Source organism: Spinacia oleracea, chromosome 6 (genome assembly GCF_020520425.1).
Source record: "Spinacia oleracea cultivar Varoflay chromosome 6, BTI_SOV_V1, whole genome shotgun sequence".
Classification (NCBI taxonomy): domain Eukaryota; kingdom Viridiplantae; phylum Streptophyta; class Magnoliopsida; order Caryophyllales; family Amaranthaceae; genus Spinacia; species Spinacia oleracea.
The window spans coordinates 52,500,669-52,519,744 of record NC_079492.1 but is presented as its reverse complement, the minus strand read 5'-3'; the positions used below and the strand labels follow the sequence as shown (position 1 = coordinate 52,519,744).

Here is a 19,076-nt window from a genome sequence, read left to right as displayed (position 1 = left end):
GGAACCTAAGCTATGTCATTTTTATGAGTTAATGCAAGAGTAGCTGCGTCCCTAGCTATGTGTGCAAAAATTGGTCCAGACCGGAGAAATGGACCGCATTGGTCCGACCCAATCCGTCCGGTCTCCGAATCAAGAAATATCAATTTCTGGTCTTTGGTCCGGTCCGGTCCGATCCGAAATCCGATTTTAGACCGGACTGATTTTTCCTTAATAAAATATATATAAACTATTTAAAAATTTAGTTTTCTCCTTTAATATGTTGTAAATATTACTAATTGTTATATATTTTATTTTAGCGGCCAAAAACGGCCTTAAACAATTGATTTTTTATATATATCTTTTCATTTTTAACATAATTTTTAGAAAAAATAAAATAAAATTAGGTCTACAATCGGTCCAAACCAGTCCGGTCTGGATTTTGGACCAATTTTTCCGGTCGGGTACGGGTCCGGTCCAAGCATAATTGGTATGATCTTCAGGTCTTGAATTATCAAAATTTCGGTCTGATCTGGTCCGGGTCGGTCCGATCCAGTCCGGATTTGGACCGGCTCATATGTCAGCATTAGATCCAACATTACTTCTCTTGGACAAAAGCTCGTCACCAAGGATCCATGGGTGTGCTTCCCAGAAACCATCATCGATTATGTTACAATGTTCAATCACTATTTTCTTTCCAGAATCTTCAGCATAATTTGCGTGCATAAGCGCCTTGTTTTCCTGCACAAAGATTTCCTTTCAGACATTGTACAATGATTAATTGGCAGACTTGGTTTACAACTTCACACAGTGCTAAAGAAGCATGCGTGAATAGTTTATACACGAACAGATTAAAGCAAAAGATGACAGCCCAAAACTGAGCTAGAATTAAGGAATATTAGACGAACATGATGCAGCTCTACTCAACTGTTGTCCTTCACCGTCACAGCATGTCATATAAACAGATTACAAAGATTATGGAAGATAATGAATAAGAGAAAGAGACATACCTTGTCCCGGAAAATACAGGAACCCCGGCGATACATGTCTGGTAATGCATTATAGTCAATATCGTTTTCAGCTAGTAAATCATTCTTCTCTTGTGTTTGCGTTCCCTGCACATTGAGTACAACATAAACAATGTGTTCGTAATTATAAGCAACTACAATAAGATTAAGCCAAGGGAAATCTGCACTCTCACGGTGAGAGCGGAAATTGCACTAAACAAGTATCCATTATAACTTTGGAACATAAGCAAAAAGGAGGAAGGTAGCCATTTCCTCGGCCAAAAGAAGGTGAAGTGCAATGTGCACTTCAAATTTTAAGTGCCGCATAGTCACCCCCAGAATGTGACTAAATACCCCAAAGGTAACATGTACAACACATCATATAATGAAACAGCTAGTAAGGTAAGGAACAAATTATGTACCTTCAAACGATTTTGGGCTTCGCTCTTGGTTTTTCCAGACTTTACCAGTGTCCAGAAACAGGTATTATACTGGTTATTTATATGACCTGGATTTGCAAACATAAGCAGTCTAAAGTAAATTCAAAACAATATATCATGATAAAGAACAATTTGAAGTAATACATATTTCCAATTTGCAACTTTAAAAAAGCAAGATATAAAGTCATCCGCATACTACATGCATAAGCATAAACGACAACTAAGACTAATACTCACAATCGACTTGTCTCCAAGACAAATAGTCCCGAAGAATCTCAGATGACGGGTAGCAAACTGCTCGTCCATCAAATGAAGGGGGATATTTCAACTTTCTTTCTGGGAAAAACTCTTCCCATTTATTGATGTACATTGTTGAAAAGAATGATACCATTCTGGACACTATTCCACTGTAGAGAAAAAAAGGGCTCAATGTAAGTATAAGAAACCTAAAAACATCCCTTTTTCCTAAACTTGCACTGAACCTCACAAGATAAGCAAGGGGTGGATGAAGCCATACCTAGCATGCCGTTCACAAAATTTGGACTCCTTTTGCAAAACAAAACTGCAAGTTGTTCATCAACAAAAACAATTACAGATTCTAACTTCAAGCAATAACGGAACTGTAGATAGCAAAAATGCAAGCAGATTACCTGAACTCGTCACTGACACCATATGCAAAGATTACGTCTTGAAACTCTTCTAAAACAGCTGCTGCACACGAATTCATTAGATTCAGAGCTTGTTCATCATTTGGCTTGACAAATGCATGCATATCAGAGAACCTAACAAAAGCCAAAAACGTTCACTTGCAAGTTCCATTCACACCATATCAGCTTTGAACCAGACAAGGCTGGATTCACCACACACATTAACACTTTGTTGGGATAAAACGAAATGGATAGGAAGGGTAAGGGGGACACAAGTTCCAAATAATTTTTGAAGCAAGACCCATACTGTTTATACAAGACATAAGAAGTAAAGATATTCATATTTGGTGCATATTATTCTCACAACACAATGGATTACTCGAACCAAAAGGTAAGATTACTAATCACACAAGTCAATCAATTACCTGTGAAAATGGCACCCATCGATTCTGACCACTATCCAAGTGGACAACATCATTTTATCCTGAAATTGAAAGGACTCTGTATACTCTGGTCTGATTTTGTGAATATCTTCCTCAAACCTGCCTAGTTCTGAAATAAGAGATGAATGCTCATTCCAGAAGCTTTTACCAGCTATATTCTCCAAGTGAACTTCCATCACCTTTCTCCGTAATCTCTTAACAGGGTCACCATTTTCCTTGTACTTGACAACATCTTCGACCTACATTAGCGGACAAAATCACAAATTGGCATACTTGGAACCTCTTACAAGGAGACAATGAAGGATAATTGGCAATCCATAAAGAATTCATCTTTAACCAACACTGACTACTTAATGATGTCAAGTACACAAACATAACCCCAGTTCAAATACACGTCACTGGCAAAGCTCAAAAAAACCATATAGTTTACATCTTTTGCACATTGAAGTATCAACCCCCAACCTACAATCTTTGACTTGAAATCTATCGAATATAAATTAAGAAGGTTCATGCAGTGAGTATCCCACAGGTAACATTGAGTAACCTCAACTTCAGAACAAAATTTCTTCACCCCTCAAAAATTAACAAAAAAAGGTGCATGTTTTATTATAATCAAGATTACTAAATATAGACATAAAACAAAAAGATAAGAATGCTTATACAAAATAAAAGTCCTAATACTTCTGACATTAGTTGTTTGAGATGAACTGAATATTTTGAGCAGAAAATTAATGGCAGAAATTATATTAATTTGCTTGATGGATGAAGAACACAAAAGGGGATATAAAAGTAGTGACTTGAGGCCACCAATCTCAAAGTTTAGTGATTTGAGGTCACCACTCTCCAAAAGCCTAAGCTTTACCACATTCTCAACATGATTTCTGGTTCCCCTTCCCTTCTCCTTTTAATTACCAACTGCTAGTAATAGGACAAAACAACTAATAAAAGGGCTAAACAAAAGGGCAGCTTCAGGTGGGACAAACTTCTTAATGTGCTGCAGCCTGCAGGCTGCTCCCACTATGTGGATAGGTTCCTCACTTCCTCCCCTTGGGTTAGTGGCTGCCTCTACTTCCCTTTTGTTCTGTAGTGCTGCCTTCCCTTTCTTCCTTCTTGTATATGTCTGCAGCAGCTGTTTGTGGTGTTGGGGGTAATGGGGTATTGCATTATGCCCTTCTACTGTTTAGTCCATTACATTGTTTTGTGAGTGGTAAGGAGTAGGGACTGTTTCATAGGCCAAATTTTTGAAGGTTTGTGGATGCTGATGCTTACCCTGTTGTCCAAGTTCACATTCAAAAATGGTTCCAAAAGTGTAGTTAAAAACTTCTCGTATACACCAGTGTTTAAAAAAGCGCGCTTAAAGCTCAAAGCTCTAGGGGAAAGGGCTTAATTAGGTCTGAGCGAAGCGTTTGTGAAAAAGCGCACCGAAGCGCATGAAGCGCAAAAAGCGTATGAAGCGCGCTTTTTTGAGCTTCATTGAAATTCTTCTTTTTTAAAAAAAATTGACGTTAAAAGCTTTTTTTTATATGTTGCTATTGTGTATTGGACCACATCCTATTAATCCTTAACAATAGAAAGTGGGCCAAGAGTCCAAAAGAAAAGAAAAAAAAAAGAAGATGACATATCCTTTTGAAAATAGCATAGTATATTTGTTTCCTAGTGGATATTACATGATAAACACTATGTTATATGCTTTACTTTGTTAAAACAAGGAGCAATAGGGAAGAAAATCTGATGTTTGTGTGTTTTTGTGGTTATTTTAGTAAGATATATATCCATAATGGTAAAGAAACCTTGAATTCTTAAAAGTGCGCTTCACTTCGATGAAGCTTGCGCTTTACGCTTAAGCTCTAGGACTCATATCGCTTTAGTGCGCTTTGCGCTTTTTTAAACACTGGTATACACGGTCATCTAAATGAACTTGTTGAAGAACTGGGAGCTATTTTCAAATTATCACATTGTAACATGGATAGTTTAATGAGCAAAAAGGTATAGAAGATGAATAAGATAAATGATTCTTACACAAGCTGAATATCTAATGGGAAACACTACAAGGTTTTGTGCTCACTGATTCAACATTAATTCAATAGAAGGAGTAAGAATTACTCCGTAGTTCATTATAAATATCATTTGATCAAAGCTTTGTAGTTTTTGAAACTCAAATCAATGCGAAAAGGCTAATCCGTCAAAGATAGTAACTAAAACAAAATCTGGAAAACAGTAGCCGATGTGCACCTGAGTCTTGAAAAGACAAGTTCCTTGTCGGAAAATTGGATCGCGAGTCTTGTAGTTAATGCCAAAGGAATTGAAGAGAAGTTCATTTTTGTCCTGTTTTCGTGTTCCCTGTAGAATTAACACACACAACATGTACATAATTTAAGTGAATTATAAGAAAAGAGTAACTGCAATGACTCTATACAATGAACATGGAATTAGTAAACTGAAGACTTTCACCCCCATATACATCACTAGCGATTAAGGAAAATGACAGAAATATGAACCTGACAAAAATTAGCAAGTTAGAGTTTTTACTTGCATTATAAAACCAAAGTGTAATAAACTAAACTAAGAATCAGGTTAAGTAAACACTAACAATTTTAAAATGTGGCTAACAGAAAAAGGTAAAGGAAAATAAAAGAATTGTTGTATGAGTATTATATGATCGAGTAATGCAGCAGTTAATAACTTATGCACTACAGCAGGGTCTAATTTCTAGGATGAGCCGGAAGTAAAGATAGAAATAATGTCACATTTCTGTATTCTATTTCAACAATATGCGGCTGAGAACTAAACTCGCTTAGGCAAGCTTGCCAGAATTCAAGTTAAAATTGTATTTCATAATTGAATAACGATTCCTAAATAACTGCAATACCACACCGCACACGGATTGTGCCACTAGCTTTGTAGACTGGAGGTTGAAATATTTGCATCCTTACCCACAAACAGCTAGAAGGTATGCTCACACAAATACCACGGACAAAGTTTCTACATTAACACGGAGAATAAACGTGACAAATACACCAGGCATCCATGAACTTCACACATATCAGTTCTATCATGCCTTATATCCTTTGACATGTATCAGTAGACAGGCACTGTATGCGTACAAGAATAAATTTGGAAGCACCTTGAGACATTCATGGGCTTCAGTTTCACTCTTTTTACCATCCTTAACCAGCTTCCAAAAACATGTATCATACAAATTGTTGAGGTGACCTGTGAAACAAAGAGTATAAATACTAATTGAAGTAACAACACCAAATACAATGGTACTTGCAGATCCAACCTGGAGATATCAGAACTTAAAAGCAATTACCCAAAGAAGTAAACTACTTACAATCATTCTGTCTCCACGCAAGATAGGTTTGAAGAACCTCCAAAGTTGGACAACGAATAACGCGTGCATGAAATGAAGGTGCATAGAGAAACTTATGCGGAAAGAAGTCATCCCATTTCATGGTATACACAGAAGTGAAGAAAGAAACAAGTAGGGACAGTATCTTACTGCAAAAGAGTTGTTTGTGTTAAGAATTTGCGATTGGAAAGTGGGAACCCCCCTCACCGTCAAAAAAAAAAAAGTTCATACGTAATCGAATTAAAAGGAGACACCAAACAGCAATATAACATCTACAACAAGCACAATAAACTAAGCTAATTAAAGGGGACATTGAGCACTACGAAACAGGAATCAAAACACCAATATGTTAAAACGGAATTTACAAGTCACATGTGCTAACATATGAATGTAGTTTCAACCACAAACCTTTCACGCCTCTGGTAAAATTTGGACTCCTTTTTTAATATAAAACTGCAAAGGGCAACAACAACAATCACTTGATAAAAATCAAATAGCACCAATTCAGATATAAGGAAGCAAGCAAGCAGGTGAGGACTACAAAGTACCTAAATTCATCACTAAATCCATACGAAAATATTATGTCAGGATATTCCTCCATAACAGCAGCTGCACACGACTTCATTAACTGCATGGCCTTCATATCACGAGGCTTCTCAAATTGATGAACTTCAGAAAACCTGTCATATCAAGTATACCCAGGCAGGGGAATTTTTTTGGTAAGTACTGTAGAAGGGTTAACCAAACACGAAAAGGGAATAAAAGCGCTTATCTACCAGGTTTTTTGCAAGATAGTTGAAAACAAAAACCCTATGGATATATGACATAGACAAAAACCCAAAAATAACCTTCATATAGCGACATTCAGTATAAAACTACTTCTTATAAACCACTCGAGATATATATATATATATATATATATATATATATATATATATATATATATATATATATATATATATATATATATATATAAACTTATTTCTAGCAAAGTAAGCAGCTCATAGAAAAGGGTTGTCCAAATAGAAGCAAGTCCTCTGGAACTATAAACTTCAGTCAGTTCCATTGTGAATCAAGAGCAAGTTAAATAAGAAACTAATACATTCTAAGTCATTCATGAGTATGAACAATGCCAAGTTATTTACTAAACAAATCAATAATTGGCTATCAATAGATTCAATAGTGAATCATTATCAAACAAGCTAATATTCATTCTAGAGAATATTACTTTAAAACAAAGTGCTTGTGGATTTGTTTAGAAAAAAAACATCGAGGACACTAGCTCACTCATGACGTTATCATAGCTTAGGAAGACAAATGTGACATCTAGGAAAAGATTAGCTTCAAAGCGAGGAATATAGAGAATTACCTTCGGAAATTGCGGCCATCTATGACAACAACAATCAGAGTGGGCAGCATAATTTTGTCTTGAACTTCAAAGGACTTTACATACTCATATTTGCTGTTCGCCATGGACTATCTAACTGAATCATTTTTTTGATATAGTTCAGTAAACAGATATCTTCACATAAATAAGTACTTAAACAGTAAACATACAGCCGATTGAGCATAATAAGCCGTTTATCAGCACATAAATGAATATTTCTAGATTGGCATTTAGGTCATAGCACATAAATTCAAAGGTTACTAACAAAGGAGGTGTCATGGGGTTACGTAGAGTAAACTCTTAGCGAATTTTAGATGATCTATTCTCCAACTTGTTCTTCTACAGTTCTACTCCTATGTTAGATCGAAAGCCATAAGAATCAAAGGGAGAGTGAGTCTCCTCCTTGGAAATTAACTAAATGGTTAGAACTAAATTCTTTAAATTTCTTATTTCAATCTCTTATCCCAAAAGTGTGAAATAAGAATGTCTCATTAAGCTAAAATACCATAGTACACTATAATTCAACTCATAAATATCGTTTACAATCCTATAATAACTACCTTTCTAGCATAAGTGTAAAATTTCAAAGCCCGTTAATTAAAATAACCTATAACATTCAAATAATCTAAAATAAGAGTATACTTGAATCTGAAAATATAAATAACTTACTAAAATACATGGATGTATGCTTGAAGTATTCAAAGAGCCACAGTTTATCTAGTCTTTAGAAAATATACATCCTAAAACCATTCTAAAATAATCTGAAAACGCTTATAATAGCTTCAGTTTAAACAATTGATTATATTCTAATAAAATAACCTACTAATTTCACGAAATATTCATAATTCAAAGTAAGGAAATATAATGAAATTTAAGTACTTCAATGGAATCCCATCACAGTTGAAATCAATAATTGTTCATAGTTCTAAAATCTGTTTCCAATTCAATTAATTAGAATTAGATTATGTACTTTGAAACTAGGAAAAGTCAGAAAATACAAATTCAATTGAATAGCTAGTGTTTAAGGCAACTACAAACATAATCTATCAAGGAAGGGGAAGAAGAAGTTGCCGCCACCAACACCGGAGACCTGACGGCGGAGCAACGATGGCGGTCCGCAGCGGCATAAGCAATAGAAGGGGCAGCAACAATTTTTTTTATTGATCTTGATCCTAACTAAAATAGAAAGGGGGAGAGAAAGAAGATAGGAGATCGAGGGGTGGCTACCTGATGGCGGCGTGACCGGGTAGTTGACGGTGGCCACCAGTGGTTCGACTTCGGGTGAACAGAGCACAGGAGAGAAGGTCGAAGGAGGGGAGAGAGCAACCACTTCTTTAGCAAACAACAACGAATACCATCATCAACAACCTACGACATTCATAATAGAAGCGGCACCGACGAGAGGAGGTGATTGAGGCATGGTCGACGGCGCGGCGAAGCGGTGAGCGAAGAGGAAAGAGGAGGTAAGAGAGGGGGGTCGAGCAAAATATGGTTTATGTACCTTGTTTTTTTTAACGAACAAACTTTTTTAAAAGCGATTTTATACAAAAGACCACCTTGGTATCATATAAGTTAAGTTAAGTAATGGAATTAATTAGTTAAGCAAATAAATTAATTAGTTAAACAATTAAATTAATTAATTAAATAATGTAACCAATTAGTTAAAAAATTAATTAAGCAATTAAATCAATTAGTTAAGCAATTAAGGTGGTCTTTCCGGTAAAGCGGTGTTACACAAAAGTTGTCGTATATTTAACTCTTATCTTTAACTCTTATAAAAAAAAACGGATTTTTCATGAAATACTTCAATTTTCACGAAATTCACCAAATGCCCCTCAACTTCCAGAAATTCACCAAATGCCCCTCACCTTTAATATAATACCCAAACTACCCTTACTAATGACACGCTGTTAGTCCGCCGTTAGCCTACTTTTCTAATTCACCAAATGCCCCTACAATGTAACTTATTTCACCAAATGCCCCTATTTTAAAATATAATTCACCAAATGCCCAAATGTAAAAATTACGTTTTTAAAGCCCAATGGCTAGTTTTTGGGCATGTGTATGTCGACCGAAAAGATGGAACAGTCCTTGTCGGCTGGTGTTAAGGGGGAGGAAATTGATGAAGCAGGTTATCCGTGCTAATTTGTTGGTGGCGTTTCTGGGTTTTCTCCGGCTAACAATTGTCCATTTTTTTGGGGTTGGGGTTTGGTTGGGGTTGGGTTCTCTCTCTCCATTTTTTTTTAAGACAAGTGAGAGTCTTTTTATTATTAGATGCGAATACAACATTAGTTTACACCATAACTGAGCTTAATCATAGTTTGGGGGAGTTGCTGTCAAAAATCCGTAGCTCTAGCGACAACCACATGTCCATAATAGGACTAGACATCGAAAGACACTACTATCAAGATGACACCAAACACCAACTTGCTGAAAAAGTTGCCATAGTGAAGTTGTGTTTCTTCGACAATTGCTTGATTATCCAGTTGTTGCGGATTAATAAACCTATTTGTTCACTGGCCTAGTTCTTCCAAAGACAAGAGCTTACCTTTGTTGCTGTTAAAATGAACAACTGTCTTAAAGCGTTGAACAGAGATTATGGGATTCAATGCAGGAATGCTTTTGATTTGGGTGAATTGGTTGCAAGACCAATGAAAAGTTCAAAACATTTGGATTGCAATATTTGACGAATCTATTTACACTGGTAAATAATTGTTTTTGAACGTGCTTAAAGGTCCTGCAGCACCTCTAGGAAGTTGGGGTGCTACTATGTTGTCTTTACAACAAATTGAAGCAGCTACTCGTGATGCTTACTTGTGCTGCCTTGTTGCGTATTTCTCTTGTTAATTACTCCATATTTGGAAACTAAACTGCTTCCTCATGAAATTGTAATTAATCTAGCATTTCTGCTGCTAATAATTTCAGATGTGTCAGAAATAAATTGTACTAAAAATATCAGCAACAGATTAAGCATATTCAACACACAAACAAACATCACTTATCAAACTAGATTAAGCATATTCACCATTCAAAAACATCACAATTATCATATTCACCATTCAAAAATAACTTCATATAGCGACAGATATACAGAAACAAAATGTAGTATGGATCAAAAACATCATAATTAAGCATATTCGCCATTGTTGCTTGGATCACACTTGTAGTATACCCTTTGTGGATTGAGTGTTGTATAGGAGCTACGAATGACAAATTTTCTCCCACGATAACAGATTTTATTTGGGACTCTAACATATGTGGACTCATTATGTGTGGATGATGATTTTGAATGAGTCATGACACAAAATGAGATGAAACTACAACAAAATAATTTGGTGACTAAACAAACACTCAAAACAGGGTTATTTATACTAAAACAATAAGCTACGGCTATTTTTCAATCCCAAAAAACTAGCCGTTGGGCTTTAAAAAGGTAATTTTTACATTTGGGCATTTGGTTAATTATATTTTAAAATAGAGATATTTGGTGAAATAAGTTACATTGTAAGGGCATTTGGTGAATTAGAAAAGTAGGCTAACGGCGGACTAACGGCGGACTAACGGCGCGTCATTAGTAAGGGTAGTTTGGGTATTATATTAAAGGTGAGGGGCATTTGGTGAATTTCTGAAAGTTGAGGGGCATCTGGTGAATTTCGTGAAAATTGAGGGGTATTTCATGAAAAATCCGAAAAAAAAAACAAGTTTGGAACAGTGAAATGACATCTCCGTCCCTCAAATCCTTCTTTGAAAAACATAAATTTCTCTTAAGAATTGTGAATTGACTGTTTTAACCTTACATACTCCAATTACGATTTTACCCTGCTTTCGTCTTTTGCCACGTTTGAGTTGTAAACACTAACCAACTCCGATTTACCAATTTGAACTTTCTCTCTCCTCTGTCACAACAATGGCGACTACAGAAATCGCAACCTTAGGGTTTCGATTAACCCAATTCCCACCTTTATCTTCCATGTCCAATCGAAATCCTAACAATGCCGTCTCTTTCAATTCGATTCTCTCCATTTGCAGAAACTTGAGCTTTCGCGTTTATTCATCATCTAACAAACGAATCAGGAGAACGAGGAATTTTTGGTAAATTTACCGAAGACGAGAATCAGCTTGCTCTAGTTGGCATTCAAGGACGAGATCGCGCTGCCTCTCCTCAACCGCTTAAAGTACTCATCTTTCCTTTTGTTAATTATTTGATCAATTCTTATTGAAATTGATTATTCTCATGTCTGATTATTGTAACTATTACAGGAAGTGGAACGTGCGGTTCAAGTTCTGGAAGATGTTAAATACTTAAAGATGTTTCTGATCCGGTTAGTTATTTGTGTTTTAATGGAATATTAAACCTTTATGTTTTGGTCGATTCTTTAAATTCTGAAATGAGTGTTTGGAATTTGATATTTCATGAGTTTATGGTATAATTTGATGAATTTGATATTTTTGAGTAGGGTTTATTGGATTATGGTTTACTTTGATGAATTAGTGCAATTTTAATTAGGGTATGTTAGTTATGGCATATGTTTACTTTGATGAATTAATGTAATATGTTAATTAGGGTATGTCAGATTATGGTATGAATGTCTGATTTGAATGCTTCTTGTTGGCTGAGTTACTACTTAGTTTGCTTTTTATGAAATTGGCCAGGTGAGTAGCACTTCTGATCCTTTTTTCTGATGATTACCTGAGTGCAGCCCAAAACATCTGAGCTTTTCCCCCCAGTGAAGAAAAGTAGAAAATACAATAAAAATGGAAGATTGGTTTTTGATGCGTGTATCTAATTAGGTCACTCACTCACTCACTCACTCACTCAGACATTTGGTATTTTCTCAACTTCTTTCTCTTTGTTTTCTGTCTTTCTATTAAATTATATGGTTTCAGTTTTTTGGGTTTCTTAGATTTTGGGGTTTTTTTTCCTGGTTTTTTAAGTTTGTGAATCATGAAAAGAGGGTTTTTGGATTGATCTTCTGATTTTCATGCAATTTTTGTAATCTTTTAGTTGTTTTGCTTTATCTCTCTTGCATTTCCCGAAATGCTGCATTTGTTTTGGCCTTTTGGGTTTCTTCTGTTTTACCATTTGTTTTTTACTGTTTTTTTTTTTTGTATATTCTGCTTCTGGAGAGTTAAACCTTTTTGAAGTTTTGAATCTTGTTTTTCCTGGGGATATTTAAAGATGGGAATTTACAGTCAGTTTAATAGAGTTTTGAAGTTTGTTTTTGCTAATTTCTTAGTTTCTTGTTAAGTACATACTTCATTGTTTCTTTCTACTGAAAGAAACCTGGGTACTACAAGTGAGACGGTTATTGTTTAGTTGGGACCTTGGAAGAATCTATTTTATCATCATATTTTCAATGCTTTACCTCGTGTTTTCTAGGAGTAACTATGAGGATCAGACCTAAGCTATTTCTTCTGCTGCTTCATAGTCGTTTCGTCCAACTGATCATTTGCATTCTACTTATGGTCATAGGTGTATCTTTTGAAAATTAGGGAATATAGGGTCTTTTCCGGTTCCTGTCTGTTTGGTCTTTTTTGCTCAGCTCAGTTTCTTCCGCCTGCCATTCTGCGTACAATTAGTAGGGGTGGTAATTGGTTGCCGTCCACGCACAACCTTGGAGAAGAAAAAACAGTCATGTTTCGCCATACTTCCTGCTCTACTTTTGCTGATCTTCCCTACTATTTAGATAATTATTCCTCCTTAGGTTTCTGCTCTACAACCGTTAATCTTCTTTGTATCGCTGCTCTGCTCTAATCTGCCATGCTTTTTATTGATTACGCCAGGTGCTTGTTTTTTATCACAGCACCTCCATTTTGTTATTCACTTGTGTGGCCGTCTTATGCCTTAGTTCCCTCATGTTGTTTATTTGGTACAGTGCAGTATAGTTTCATCAACAACCAGACAATGTTGAGATCTTTCAGTCTTCGTTCACTTGATTGAAGTTGGTTTGATATCATACATCAGCACAGCTCAGTCACAACTCAAAGGTTAATGGACTTGGACGACAATACCAATTAAGCAGTAAGTTTCATCACCGTCTGCAGCTGGACCAGCTGTGATGAATAAGGGTTCAGGAGATGTATCAGGTCTTAAAATCAGGTATGATGGAGGTCCCGCCGTCATTTAGTTTGCATGATTCAGATTAGTTTCTTTGTGCTTTTAGCTGCTGTAATTAAATTGATAATCAGGTATATGATAGTAACCAGCTTTGTGTTCTTCGGTTTATTGCAATGTTAAAATGTCAGAGGTGTATATTGTAGACTTGCATTATATTTCATTCTAATGGTCCAAATTACATAGTTTGGTGATTAGATAATTGTCTTTTTCTTATAATACTTAAACTAATAAATGAAGGCAATATTATCTTAGTTTCCCTGTATTACGTATAATTCCCTATGATTAGTGAGGTTATTTATTAGATTAGCATGCGGTGATCTACTTAGAATGTGCAGATTCAGTCCAACCTTACAACAAATTTCAGAAGCTCAAAATGTGCAAAATTCAGTTTTCACAAGTTGAAATAGCACCTCGGGACATTTTAGATGGATTTTTTGCTCCTACCAAATATCTCAATGCAGAACTGTATTAAATGGTTTTATTGCTTCATAATATGCATGGAATACTGTATGTAACTATCCAGGAGGATTTGCGCCCGCATATTACTCATATCTGATTCTATATCCTTTACCCTTCTAAAAGCCAAAACATGGCAAATAATATTTCAATTAATGCCCACAATGTCCCTAAATTCCTTCTCCAAAAAAATAGAATTGATGTTCAGTCTTCACAATAATGCGTTGACAGTTATGCCCTTATGGATGACTCAGCTACTTTTCAATCTAGCTGGCGTGTTTATGTCATTCACCTTCGTGAGAACGTGGGATCGTCATTTCTCTTAAAATTCTTCAGATCTTTCAATCTTCCAGGAACTCTAAGAGAAGAGATAAACGCCTTTAATCATCTTTATAAATGGCATCTACAAGCTTCTCAATGGCGTCTACAAGCTCCGTTATTGAATCGGTGATCGGAGTTTCATGTTATCTAGCTTCGAGTTATTCGCCAATTCTCACTGTGACAACGTCAATTGCGGTGATCGTAGTGTTTGTGTTCATTTTATGGTAAATGTATGAACTGGAAAATCTCTCTCTCTCTCTCTCTCTCCTTTTCAGTTTCGGAAATTGTTTCGATCTTGATTATTTTTTCTACACTAGCGTTTTTGAATTTAAATTTGAGTTTTGTTTTCTGAATAAATCTTGTTCTTGTTTGTATTTGAGTGGATTAAAAATATGAACTTTGATTGTTATAATTATGGAATTGGTTGTGTTTGGAGTCTTTGGATGATGCTAGGAAAATGGGATAAAATGTGAAAGAATGTTGCTTGTAATTGATTATGACGGCACAATTTATACGATTTACATTTGAGTTTGTATCATTGAAGCAGTTGACAGAAACATCGAGTTCAACTTGCGCGTGCTTTGTATCAAAATTCAGACATATATCTCTTGTATGATCCATTTAGTGATGTGGATGCGCATACTGCAACCAATCTGTTCAATGTAAACTTAATGTTTTCTCTTTTTGGATTTAATTTCTCTTATGTAGTAGTAGTACCGTTCTCTAAAAGAAGTGTATCTTGAATTGTACTAGCAATATATGAAGGTAGCGGCTATGAGGGAAGACGATTTTTCTTGTGACCCATCAAGTTGACTTCCTTCCCAAATTCGACACAATTTTGGTCAGTCGTAATGTTAAAGAAATTATGGTTTGTAAATTGTAATTATCCTCAATAAAATTAGCAAGGTTATTTTTCTTCTTGCTCCATTATCTATAGACGGACAATTTGTCATACTTTTAAGAGTTATTCTTTGTGAACATGTTGCGTCTGAGAATAAGACTAAGAAAATATTTACTGCGTTTAAGAATGAGTCTTTATGAATATTTTTCCCTAGCTAGAACTAACTTCCATGGTGTTTCTTGCTCTTCCAGCTTGTATCCGAGGGAAAGATCGTAAGAGCTTCTTACCATGAGTTGCTTATGACAAGTGAAGCATTTCAAAACCTTGTCAATAAATATGATACTACTGCTTCTCAGAACTCCAAAGAAGTGTTACGTGATACAGCTAAGACAGTAACATCAAAGATACTTCAGGAGGACACCAAAGAGAATTTGAATGTTAGTGATCAATTGATTAAGCGAGAAGAAAGAGAAATGGGAGATGCTGGAATCCAGCCTCACCTACAATATCTTAAATATGGAAATGCTTTTCTATACTTTCCACTATCAAATTTCATGCAATGTGTGTTTTTTCTGGGGCAGTTTGCCCAAAGTTGCTTGTTCGCTGCTAACCTTCAAGAATCTAGCACCATCAGCGAACCCATCATTATTGTACTTTAAGGAGCTGGGAGTGGCTCGATATTCTTTCGGTTTGAAAGAACCTTTTTCTTATATCTTCTAAATTTAAGGGCTTCAACATCTATCTTCTCCAAGTTGCTGGAATCGCTTTTCAGGGCTCCAACGTCTTTCTATGATTCAACACCTATGGGAAGAATACTCAGTCGGGTAAGAGAACTCAGCCACATATACTTTTGTTGCTCTGCATGTCATTCCGTCATTAATTGTTCCCCTTGTCCCCCTTGTCCCCTTCTCTCTTTCTAGGTTACCACTTGTTTATTTGAAGAACTGTTGTATCATATACTATTCTGATCACACCCTGGCTATTAAGCGCATTGGTTACACCCTGGGTATTATGGCTGGTTCAAATTGTTCTGCCTCACTGAAAGATACTCAGCATTCAGTCCCTGGTGGAACATTGGCTTCACAACTCACAACTCACAACTCACAACCACTGGTTTGTATCTGATCTCAGTTTTGATATTTGGGGCTTTTGCGACAAGAGAAAAGTTTCTAACGGACATGTTTGTTATTCTGAACTTTTGTGAGTTATCCTGTTTAGTGTTTACAAAGATAATTGCCAACAACAAAACCCTAAGAAGTAATAATTTGACTAAGAATTGGGTTCATTCAAGGTTTTTTATTAGATGAATGCAGTTTTGCTATTTTGCGATTTTTAATATTGTTCACGTGGTTGGATACGAGTTTGATTGTTGTTGAAAGCTGAATTAGGTGAAATTTTGGGCGTTTTAAGAATGGTATTGTTGAATTGAGCTTGAAGGAGTCACAATTTGGTGGACTATCTCTTGTCTTGATTTGGTTATGGTTTGTTATGAATTTGTAGAATGTGGATTAGGTATTTGTCCAATCTAGCGTATAATTATTTTTAGAGGCAAGATCATTGTTATGGTCCTGCTCACTGACGTATAATGTTGCGGTGTTGCCACTGTTATATGAGATGAATTTTTATGTAAATTTAAAGAAGTCATTTTAGACTGAGTAAATCCTTTGATGCTTGTTTCAGATCAAGACAATATTTATTCAGAAGAATGTATACGCTTGTTTGAATGAGCTTGTATCAGAGATTAGTAAGATTCTTAACAATTGTACAAGGATTTTACAGGGTTATTTTTACACCGTAGTATTGATTAAATGATTACATTATAAAATATTTGCCTATTAGATATTGTTAAAGGGGATTATTAGCCTTTTAATGGAAAATTAATATAGTGCCAATGTACTTATAATTTCTTGAACTTGTGGTTTTTAGTTTACTATTACCTATATATAAAGAAGCTTATTTCCAGTCGGTGATGATAAAAAATACAACCCTAGATAAATCTATTATGATTGCATAAGTTGTTAAGAATGCATATCCTAAAAGCCCTCTTTTGTTGCTTCTTCAAACTTTAGGATCTCATGTCGTTGTTTCATGCCCTAGCTTCTTTAGCAAACAAACATTTCGTAATGTTGTAGAAGCTCCAATCTGCAACCGTTATTATCAAGTCATGTGCTAGAGGTTTTTTTTTTATAGGAATACGAGGCCTCAAGATACGTTATGTTAATGCACCTTTTGTAAACTTTAACGATCATATTTGAACGAGGGCAATATCCTTATATGTGCATTTACATTTATATGTTAATGGCAATGAAGCATATGTAGATTGCCTAGTGCTTGTTTATGTTGTTCAGTGCAGCATAGTTTGGTCAACAACAGAAAAATGTTGAGATCACCAGAAACGAAAAAATTCATCGGTATTTTTGGTGGGCCTCCGCGCGCGATCGCGCGCGTTTCTATCCTAGTAGTTTAAATACAAAAAACATATTGTTCATACCCAAAGAACATATAGCCAATGAACATGTAGTTTAAATCCATAGAACATTTAGTTTAAACATTTCACTAGTACATGTACATTGAAATCATTCTTCATGTTCATTAGATTTTCAATGAATGTTCAACAGGGTGCACAATGAGCACTGTGCACCTGGGTGTATAATTCAAATTGCGGGGGTCGAGAGAATGAGGAGAGATGAAGGAATTCAGAGTGTGTTTAAGCGAACTACTTATGCACGATTTATTTTTATTTTTATTTTGTTGTTAGCACTCGATTCACCCTTAGGGCTAATCCGAATTCGGTGCGAGTTCTGGGTGGATAGGTTCCAGTGAACCAACAAGCAATTGGTACTGATGCACGGTTTATAATTGAGTGAGTATGTGTAATGAATAATGAAGTAATGAGCGAGAGTATATTTATACTAACTAGTTTTTTTGGCCCATGTGATGCATGGTATATATTTTTGTTAGGTTATGATACATATAAACGAATATAAATCATGCGGAAAAACCATAAAAGCCAGGATTCCAAATTAATTGCCACATAACAATTTGAAGGAAATAGTGCCCTTGGTCCAAGTATGCATATAATATTAAGTCTAATAAATGCGGTTCAGTATTAATTAACAAGTTAATAATTCAGTGAGATCAAGTGAGCTGAATGCCTAGCTAGAGGCCGCTTCAGTTCAAGTGGAATTAATTATATTAATCCACAACTTACTCTTGACTGAACCCGTAGGGTCACACAAATAGTACGTAAACGGATCAAGTATTTAATGGCATTAAATACTCCATCTATGGATATTAGGAATTGACGGATCTTGGTTTCAGTGGGAGCTAAGATCGTCACAAGCAAGAAATGAATACTCCGGAAACGATGATATTGCCGGAAACGGAAATATGGATCGTATCGGAAATATGAATATTATCCAAGTCGTAGATGTTGCCGGAAACGGAAACATGGTACGTATCGGAAAATATTAATGGAAATGGAAATATTGCCAGAATCGGAAATATTGCCGGAAACGGAAATATTGTCTGAATCGGAAATATTATCGGAATCGGAAAATAATTCCGGAAACGGAAATATTAAATATTTGTTCGAAACAGAAATTAATTCCGGAATCGGAAATGTTAAATATTGTTCGTAACGGAAATGAATTCCGGAATCGGGAAATTAATCGGAAGCGCGTCGTACGAATTAGCATCGGACGAGACTTGCTAGACGAAGGCCCAGCACGAAGCCAGGCCCGCGTCCAGCAAGCCTGCGCGCCACACAAGGCAGCCAAGGCCACGCCAGGCCCAGCGCAAGGCCAGGCCCAGCAGGCCAAGGCGCGCGCACGAGTGGGCTGCGAGCTGCGCTGCTCGCGTGGGCCGCAAGGCTTGCGTGGGCTGAGCGCTCGCGAGGGTCGTGCTCGTGGGTGTTTGTGTACGATACAAATCCTAAATCTAAAGGGGTTTGTTCAAAGATTAAATTCCTAATCCTAATAGGATAAAATAGTTAATAAGAGTTTTAATATAATTCTAATTAAGCTAATTAGTATCCTAGTAGGATTCCAATTCCTTTCCATAAACTCTATAAATATAGGCCTAGGGTC

At 36.0% G+C, this 19,076-nt stretch overlaps 1 protein-coding gene and 1 long non-coding RNA gene across 14 annotated transcripts; one reads left to right on the top strand and one right to left on the bottom strand.

Moving 5' to 3' along the window:
- Positions 1-237: 237 nt before the first annotated feature.
- Positions 238-8,756, bottom strand: LOC110803554 (tRNA(His) guanylyltransferase 1). Of its 2 annotated transcripts, none has more exons than XM_022009071.2 (14): positions 8,480-8,756; positions 7,235-7,349; positions 6,414-6,545; positions 6,274-6,318; positions 5,848-6,014; positions 5,638-5,726; positions 4,746-4,853; positions 2,496-2,752; positions 2,074-2,205; positions 1,941-1,985; positions 1,661-1,830; positions 1,406-1,491; positions 987-1,091; positions 238-717 (listed from the first exon to the last, which is right to left on the bottom strand). In XM_022009071.2, exons 2-14 carry the CDS (start codon positions 7,336-7,338, stop codon positions 550-552), a joined length of 1,608 nt encoding a protein of 535 aa, XP_021864763.1. In that variant the 5' UTR covers positions 7,339-7,349; positions 8,480-8,756; the 3' UTR covers positions 238-549. The 2 variants fall into 2 exon arrangements, with proteins under 2 accessions (XP_021864763.1, XP_021864764.1); XM_022009072.2 differs by having other exon boundaries at positions 7,235-7,345.
- A 2,336-nt stretch (positions 8,757-11,092) lies between these two features.
- On the top strand, positions 11,093-16,891 carry LOC110803551 (uncharacterized). Of its 12 annotated transcripts, none has more exons than XR_008922900.1 (6): positions 11,094-11,427; positions 11,513-11,574; positions 13,129-14,377; positions 14,695-14,809; positions 14,901-15,812; positions 15,909-16,317. It is a non-coding gene; the product is annotated as an uncharacterized lncRNA (long non-coding RNA). The 12 variants fall into 12 exon arrangements; XR_008922892.1 differs by having other exon boundaries at positions 13,129-14,809; positions 14,901-14,988; positions 15,240-15,812; XR_008922901.1 differs by adding an exon at positions 11,953-12,079 and having other exon boundaries at positions 11,093-11,427; positions 13,134-15,812.
- The last annotated feature ends 2,185 nt before the right edge of the window (positions 16,892-19,076 follow it).